Genomic DNA, 8,975 nt, shown 5'->3' with positions numbered 1-8,975 from the left:
TTGCTTTTGTAGTAATATTTTTGTCATTAATTTGCTTATTATGTATCTTTCTATATAAAATAAGTTCTGGCTGGCTGATTGATCAACGCTAGGCCAAACCGCTTAAGCTAGAAACTTGAAGTTTAGAAAGGGCATATGATTTGTAATGTAAGGTCCCACTAAAAGAAGAATATTTTGAAATTTGAAGGGAAAAGGGAGAAAGAGGAGTGGCAATTATCTTAAAATGCCCATACCTTGGAATCTTTGAGTGTTAACGACATGAAATTTGGTATATGGACTTCTCATTTAAAATAATTAGATATGTATGTAAGCGTTTTTATGATATTTGCCCTAGAAAGGAAGAAAATAGGGTAAAGTTACAATTGTTATAATTGGATGGTCATAACTCGAAAATCGTTATGGTTATCGACATGAAAATTGGTTGAGTTGATTTTGAGTTTAACGTCCCATTCAGTAGCGAAGCTATATGAAACGTTAACCTACTGATTAACGTGGAATTCGAAATACATGAGCTCCCGCCGGGAATGAAAATTGGTGTTTAGGTTTTGCAAGTAAAACAATTAAAGACATGTTTCTGCGTTTTTTCATTTTTCCTTAAAAGAAGGTTTTAAATTGGAATTTATTAAAATAGAATGGCCATATTCCAAAATCCCTTAAGAGTAGAAAATCCCTTAAGATGTATTTCAGCGTTTTATATATATATATATATATATATATATATATATATATATATATATATATATATATATATATATATATATATATTACGGTTAGAAGAAAAACAGCAGGAAGACAAAGTTGGGAGTTGAAATTGTTACAATAAGATAGCCATATCTCGAAACCACTTAAGATCAGAGGTCTTAGGGATATGAGAAGTGAGAGATCGGAGAAAGAGCAAATGCAAGCGTCTGGGGGCGGACTCCCCGCCTAGCCGAAAGCAAGTTATGCAATAAAAAAATTTGCATCAGTTAGACTTTACACGGCGGTTTCTGGGTGTTGGTTTTTGAAGCTCCAAGTTAATCACATAACTTCAATTTACATGTGTTTATTTTCTAAAATTCAGCAGTTGTTTACAAGTGGGTATTTTGGACTCAAATTTTACATTTAAATTCATATGTTTTTTCGTTATTTATATCTTGTATCAACTTTGTTTTCTTTATCAGAAAGATAGAAGAAATTTTCGATTATTCTTACATGTTTCTGTGTCTCCCATGATAAAACTAGAGGTGATACGGGTTTCGATTCCCGTCAGGAGTCGTGTGGTTCGGGTTCCACGTTAAGTCGTAGATGCACGTCTTGTATAGAGTAGTAGCTGAAAGACACGCTGCACTCTATATCACCTCACCTCGTGACATATTCTACGTTTGCATAATTTCTAAACCACTTTTCTTTCTTTCAATCTCCTCCTTCCTCTTAGGACACGCATAGGTTCAAACAGAAACATTCTTCACGGTTGGAGGACGCAAGGCTACTGTACCATACGCGTACAACCCTTATGGGACTAGGTAGTGAGTTGCGCAGTTTGAGTAGCACGCACGAATAAACCACGCTTACATTTATTATATATAATTAATAAAATCTCATATTAGGACTTACTCTGCACGTCAAACTTTTAACATATGCGACTTTTTAGATTCTGTTCTTCTTCTGCTTTATTATTATTACTATTATTATTATTATTATTATTATTATTATTATTATTATTATTATTATTATTATTATTATTGTTATTATAGCTATATGAAGCAATTATCTCGGCAAACTTGGTTAATACACACTATTCAGCAACCGGTAGCTGTAGAAATGTGGTTTTTCCAACAGTAGTTGTTAGCTCAGTCGGTAGAGCGCTGAGCCATGGGTTTAAGGGTTGCGAGTTCGAATCTAGTCTAAGTCAAAAGATTTTTTTCCTGATATAATTCTTGAAATGAAAATGTTTCTCTCTTCACCTTTATCTCGTAATTCTGAATAGAGATGTTTGGATGTGAAAGAAAAAGTATACTAGAATATAAGAAAAGAGAGGCAATTTGCATGATACCTTTTGCAATTTTTAACTATATTTTCACCTATCTAGGACGTTTCTAAAAAGTTCAGACTTCTAGAGCTCCTTTTCGCTCTCTTATGTGTCCTTTAACTAATTTCTACAGTTACTTAGTGAATCGCATATACATATATTACAGATGTCGTATCTCTTTCTCTTCTCTCTACATCATGTCTGGAGATGAATGTTTTGACAATAGGTTACAAACACGATTTTAGAAAATAATACGATCTGCGATATCAGTGATACATATTGTGGTGTTTAACTTAACATATAAAACAATAAATAGAAAAACTGAGAATACGAATCTTTTCGTGCACTGATGCTTCAATAACAGTGAACTGATGCTTCAAATCTGTGTCTTTACTCCCTTCACCTATGTTAATTCCCTAGTCAAAATAAAAACTCTTCAAAATTAATCACAAATTCTTATACAACCATCCCTTCCTTGGAGTACTGCGCGGTCACATACCCGTCACTGCGATGTAAAGGCACTTATGGCGACGAGGATACAAACGTACATTTGCGTTGCACATTTCTGCACAAAAGATGCAAAAACGATTGACACCATTTTCGACCAATTTTTACAAAGTGCGGAATGACGTTTAGACAGCGCCACCACTGTTTTTTGTTCTAGCTCATTGTTCATTGTTGCACAAACGAATATTTGTGTTGCACATTTCCCCACAAACGATGCACACACCATTGACACCATCAATTTCCACCGATTTTGACAAGGTGCGAGCGGCTAGCTTTTAGACAGCTCCACCACTTTATTTTTGTTCTAGCTCATTGTTCATTGTTGCACAAAAGAACATTTGTATTGCATATTTCTGCACAAAGGATTTTAATAATTTTCGACCAGTTATGACATAGTGGGGGGCTATCGTTTAGGCAGCCCCTCACTTTGTTTTTGTTCTAGCTTATTGTTCAGTGTTGTGCAAACGAAAATTTGTATTGCACATTTCTGCACAAACGATTGACATTATTTGCTACTGATTTTGACAAGTTGGGGCTAACGTTCATACATCTCCAAACTTTGTTTTTGTTCTACCTCATTCATTATTACACAAACAAAACTTTGTGTTGCACATTTCTGCACAAACGATGCACAAACGATTGACACCATTTGCGACTGATTTTGACAAGGTGGGTGGACTACCATTTAGACAGCTCCACCATTTTGATTCTGTACTAGCTTTTTGTTCATTGTTGCATAAACGAAGATTTGTGTTGCACATTTCTACTCAAACGATGCACAAACGATTGACATACTTTTCAACTGATTTTGACAAGGTAGGGGGCCTTCCGTTTAGACAGCCTCCACTCTTGTTTTTTGTTCTACCTCGTTGTTCGTTGTTGCACAAACGAAGATTTGTGTTGCACATTTCTGCACAAATGATGCACAACGATTGACACCATTTTCGATTGATTTTGACAAGGTGGGGGGGTCTGCCGTTTAGAGAGCAACCTTATTTAGTTTTTGTTCTAGCTCGTTGTTCATTGTTGCACAAACGAAAATTTGTGTTGCACATTTCTGCACAAAAGATGCGCAAACGATTGACACCATTTTCGACCGATTTTGACAAGATGGAAAGGTTACTGTTTAGACAGCGCCACCACTTTGCTTTTGTTCTAGCTCATTGATCATTGTTGCACAAACGAAAATTCGTGTTGCACACTTCTGCACAAACGATGCACTAACGATTGACATCATTTTCGATCGATTTTGACAAGGTGGGTGGGCTACCGTTCAGACAGCTTCGCCATTTTGTTTCTGTTGTAGCTTTTTGTTCATTGTTGCACAAACAAAAATTTGCGTTGCACACTTCTGCACAAACGATGCACTTGACATCATTTGAGACTGATTTTTGAGGTTGGGGCTACCGTTTAGTCAGCCCCTCTTTGTTTTTGTTCTAGCTCATTGTTCGTTGTTTCACAAACGGACATTTGTGTTGCATATTTCTTCATAAACGATGCACAAACGATTGACAGCATTTTTGAATGATTTTGATGAGGTGGGGGGCTCTCTAAATGGACGTCCCTAATTCGTTTCTTTATAAAGCCGTCTAGAAGATGAACGAGTACTGAGATAACCATCAAAAACATCTGGTCACCATTATTATCTAATACCGATAAGGTAAGAATTAAAAGAAATCTTTAAGTTTTACGTCCCACGGTTATGCCGGCTAGGCTAAAGGAGACAGTGATGATAAAAATGCATGAAATGGTGGAATGAAGAAACTGAGAGGAAACGGGAGAATCCAGAGAGAACCCACGTACACGGTGTTTGTCCACAACTAAGTTCACTTAGCTTGAACGGGGATCAAACCAGGGATCCCACGGGACGGGCGTCTCACTACTTTTAAACTATTGAAGACAATAGTTATGAGAATTCTATTGTAAAGTCTAAGGAAAGTTTAATAACTTTGAATTACATTTTCCTTATCTTTATGTTTGTCAGCCATATTTCTCAGTAAGAGAACATCAGTAATGACCCATTGTATAACAAGGTTGAGACTATGTTAATCAAATTACTCACCTTTAGTGATTAATCACACTGTCATTGAAGAACGAATACATTATTAATTATATAATACAGTTCCTTTTATTACGTATTTCTAGTTTTCGATTTTAAAGTATACGATCTCTCAAATCCTAAAATTTCTAATGTCGTTTCATTTGGTCCTCGTTCACCTAGGACGAAAAGACGTAAATTTTTACAGCCAACCTTTTAGTAGGTGTACTTCTGTGTATCAGAAAAATCATATTATGTAGTCATATCTTCTGCACCAACTTTAGGGGCGCTGTACTTCTTCTTGAAAGATTGATGTGACAACTCAATTATAAATACAAGAAAACTTAGAACTATTCCAATGGTAAGCAAATAGAACGCTACCTGAACATGGTCCAAAGATAGAGAAAGGTGAATGTTCTCATCAACATCTTTCTCAAAGAGAGCATGTTCTCTTCCAATCTCATGCATCCACTTATCTATAAATCCACTTTCTATTAAATTATTTACAATTAAGTTCATTCTCGGAAGGTAAGGCGAATGTTTAGTTAGAATGAACGATGCCATTATTAATCCTATTCGCTGCTTCGTAATATGAAATAGATTTATTCCATGAAGTTTTTCGAGAAACTTTTCTTCATATTTTAAGAAAATGTTTCTTCCAAAAATAACTGACTTTCTCTTGTATGCTACTTCCATAAGATATTTAGGAACCCACCCTTCCATCGGAACTGCTCTTTCAAGTAGTATTTCAGCAAAATCATACCCTTTTAAGTGAGCGAAATGCTGGGGCAAGCTAACTACTTGAAAATCTGAGTTTGCCACGTCCTCGAGAGAGTCGATGTCTTTCTCATATTTTGGAGAAATTACGAAACTCAACAGAAATCCTTGAAATAACGAATTAAGGATGATAGTCATTATAAGAGATAACATTAATATTGCCTTCAACGGTCTATTCCTCGGAGCAACTGCTACGTTTCCTTGTAGGTAAACAGATAAAACTTCAGAGATACAATTCAGCATAACATATATTGTTAGTCCATGAGATGTTAACCAATGAACGAAAAGTTTTGACAAAAAGATGAAGATTAGGGTAACCAGTATGGACAACCAAACAATGTCATCAAAGGGAAGGAATATGCGTTTCCACTGAGGTAATTTACCAGCTTTTGGGCACATAAATACCCATTTATCGAAGCTGAAGATAGTAACGTAATCAACGAATGAAAATCTCTCATGAGATACAAACATGGGAAATGGGACAATATCAGAGTATGACGTAATAAGTTCCCCTATGACTCCTGACCAACTTCCATTTGGTAGTTTGATATTCAGTCCCCTCCTTGGGTCCCCTTGGATGAAAACTGGAGTAAAATTCATGGTCGCTATGACTACTTGGAGAACCTTACTAGCAATTCCACAATAGTTTAGAGTACCATCATCACTTTGATTTAACCAAAACACAGGTAATCTGTTTATAACACTTGCACGTAGAATATGCCCATGAACATCTTTAGTTGCTTCTACTAGCATATTAGGTTCATGATGTTTCGGTATGAGATTCATATCTGATTTATTGAAATCCACGTAATTGATTGTAATTTTCTGATTGAATGGGTTATATGTCGCAAATACCATATCTGTGTTGTGAAGTTTGAAGAGAATATGAGCGGTTACAATCTTTATTTTCCAAAACAGTTTAAATATTATTTCTAATTCGTAATAGTCAATGTTTTCGTGAGTAACTTGAAAATAGATGTTCGCTCTGGCATTCCAGTAAAAGAGTGTTTCCATTTTAGCTATAACCGAAGAAACATTTCGAAAATCATTTAACAGTAACACAATGTCGGAGATTTTCAGATGACGATTATTGTTAAAGGCATGTGGTAAAGGCCTTTTAAGATCCTGAACCATTATAGGTAAGGAGCATGTTTCAAACAAATGATGAATGTATATATCTATGAGATTATTATGCAATACGTCGAATGTTACTGACATTTGAGTATGACGTGTGTACTCATTGCAGGCATAGGGTATGAGTTGAAAGCGATCATCAGTCTGACTATTTAATAACGAGACCCATTTATAGCAGTGCCATTTCTGAACTTGAAGCATTATAGCAAGAGAAAAAACAGCTTTCATCATCTTTATCAAGCAGTATGATGATTTTCCTTTGTTGTCTGCAAAAGAAAAAAAAAATATGAGTTGTATACTGTATTAAAAAGTCAACTACTGTATATACACATAATAAATAAATCGAAAGGCTTTCTTAGTCGACAATCCATACGTTTTAAGTACTTTTAATGTTATATTGATTTGCAAATAATAACTAAGTGTGGTTTTCTCATTTTTCATGATTTGAAAGAAACATCCTTAAAGGAAGTTTGGATATCTGAAATCTGAATTATCACTTACTTAAAATTTCTAAGGTGGTTCCAATGTGGTTATATTTATATATGTTATTGTTTACGTAATGTATTCCTAACTAGTGTTCTACTTAATCCTACTATCGTTAACATATATAGTATAGCAGAGTATAGAGCGTCACTTTACTACTCTCGAAGTGGATAGATGGGAACCTAGCTTATCGTGAATACTTGGGTAAATTTTTAACTTTTTTATTGTTTTGATATGTTAGAGTAACATCAGGATTACTTATTTGGTTGTGGTGTTTGACCTTCTCTACCTTTTTCATGTTATCGCTGCTCTGTGCTGTACTTGTTTTTCTGTTGTCTTTTGTCTTTTGATTGCTTCAGAAATGTTCCTCTTAGATTGGTGATTTCGTTTTCTTTGTGAATAGTTGCATTCTGCTTCAAAAAAATTGCGTATTAGTTGCAATTAACAGTTTTTGATTGTAGAACTTTTTTAAGTAGCTCTCGGCAACTTTATTGTTTGCTTGGAAGCGTCTAGTTATGACTAGTAGGGAAGCAACCCCACCATTGTGGCCTACGTTGCTTCTTCTAAGCTTTTTCACATGGATTGCTGAATGTGTTGGACTATGGATACATTTTCATTCTGATCCTTCTTTCCCCTTGCTGTGTGGTGTCTTTTGGTTGTTTCTCGCTGTTAAATTTTGATCATTCCTAGTTTTAGCAATTTTGGTCCTCATTCAGGCCAAGGTTTACTTAGTTGAATGGATGCAGAGCTAGAATAAAGTTAAGAATTTGTCTTGGTTTGGGATTAAGCTTGGTTCTTTTTGGTCAATAGCTTTGTCCTGTGCAGTGGCCTTCGGCTTTGCAAGTGGCACAAAAGTTGCGGTTTGACAGGTAATTTGCCGACAGCTGCAGAAAAGCCTAAGTAAATCCAGCGCAGCAGAAGTCTGGTGTGGTTCTCGGCTATTCTGATGAATTCGTCAAGGATTTGTGAGAGCATTCTTATGAGCGGCAGTGGTTCGTGGTTAGTGGATACGGACTAAACTAGTGAGATCCACTTTCCGGTTCCACAGCTTCTAGATAATGTCTTCATTCTCGATTCGTGTTTTTACAGCCTTGTTGTTGTATTTGAATGAGCAGTCTTTTCTTGGAAGTGGTCCTATTGTGTGGATCTGTTGGTATGAATGTATGCCGGTTAGTAGTCTTCTCTTTAGGCATTCGTCACATCTGGTTAAGTTCTTTGGCGAACTCTGCTGGACTGGTGAAGTCCATCAACGTCTTTCTGCTTTCTCTTGTGGGTAAATTGAGATGAAATTTTCAGTGGTAAGTATAGAATCGCCATGCATGACTGTAATGTATCTGTAACTTTCTTCTATACAGTCGTAGAAGTATTTTCTATTTAGTAGAAATGGGATAAGTTTTTTTTTAAATAATTAAATTGATGTGTGAGTTTTAATTTATTTTTTCTCTTCCTCTGGCGATATCTGGTAATAGGAGTGTGTAGGGATGTTTTTCTTTGTGTTTTCTTTAGTTGGTGGGCTTATTTCTGGCCATATTTTCTCTGAACTATTTTTGTGCATGTTCTTCTTTAAAGGGTTTTGGGCGTATGTTCCTGGTATATGTGTGAATCTTGTTCCGCTTTTGACATCTCAAGTATCTTTCATAATTTAATCTTCCTAAGGGTCTTGGTTAAGTGTTCTTGATCTATATCGCTTAGTGTGTTTGGTGCTTGGCTGGTTTTCTTGGTAGGTGTTACTTCTGACATTTTCTTCTGTGTGTACCTCTTCTTATGCTGCAGCATCTTCTTCTACAAAAACTAATCTTTATTAGAATGAGGTATCTCTTCAACGAGTCAGAAAGCTTATTTGATAAAATATACCTAAAAATGGTCAAATATCTATTTCGAGTACATTATTGTCTCTAGAGGGATGTATTGCGTTTAAGTACAATCAACTATCAACTAGGCCTTTATAATCTATATCAGCAAAATATCACCGCAGTTCACAATAGAGTGTCAGAATGACAGAAAACAATACGATTCCTCCCAGTC

General features: G+C 35.7%; 1 protein-coding gene across 1 annotated transcript; it reads right to left on the bottom strand.

Annotated features, from left to right (window-relative positions):
- Positions 1 to 4,808: 4,808 nt before the first annotated feature.
- On the bottom strand, positions 4,809 to 6,467 carry LOC145671636 (uncharacterized). The gene has a single exon (XM_081740835.1). The coding sequence runs from the start codon at positions 6,465 to 6,467 to the stop codon at positions 4,809 to 4,811; it is 1,659 nt and encodes a 552-aa protein (XP_081596961.1).
- Positions 6,468 to 8,975: the final 2,508 nt, after the last annotated feature.

The sequence above is a fragment of the Thermobia domestica genome, chromosome 15, assembly GCF_964235325.1.
Source record: "Thermobia domestica chromosome 15, izTheDome1.hap1.1, whole genome shotgun sequence".
Lineage (NCBI taxonomy): Eukaryota > Metazoa > Arthropoda > Insecta > Zygentoma > Lepismatidae > Thermobia > Thermobia domestica.
The sequence above is the reverse complement of the archived record's forward strand: the minus strand, read 5'-3'. Positions and strand labels throughout refer to the sequence as shown.

Coding starts and splice junctions, on each gene's coding strand:
- LOC145671636 (XM_081740835.1), bottom strand. CDS start 6,467: ATGGTTCAGGATCTTAAAAGGCCTTTACCACATGCCTTTAACAATAAT.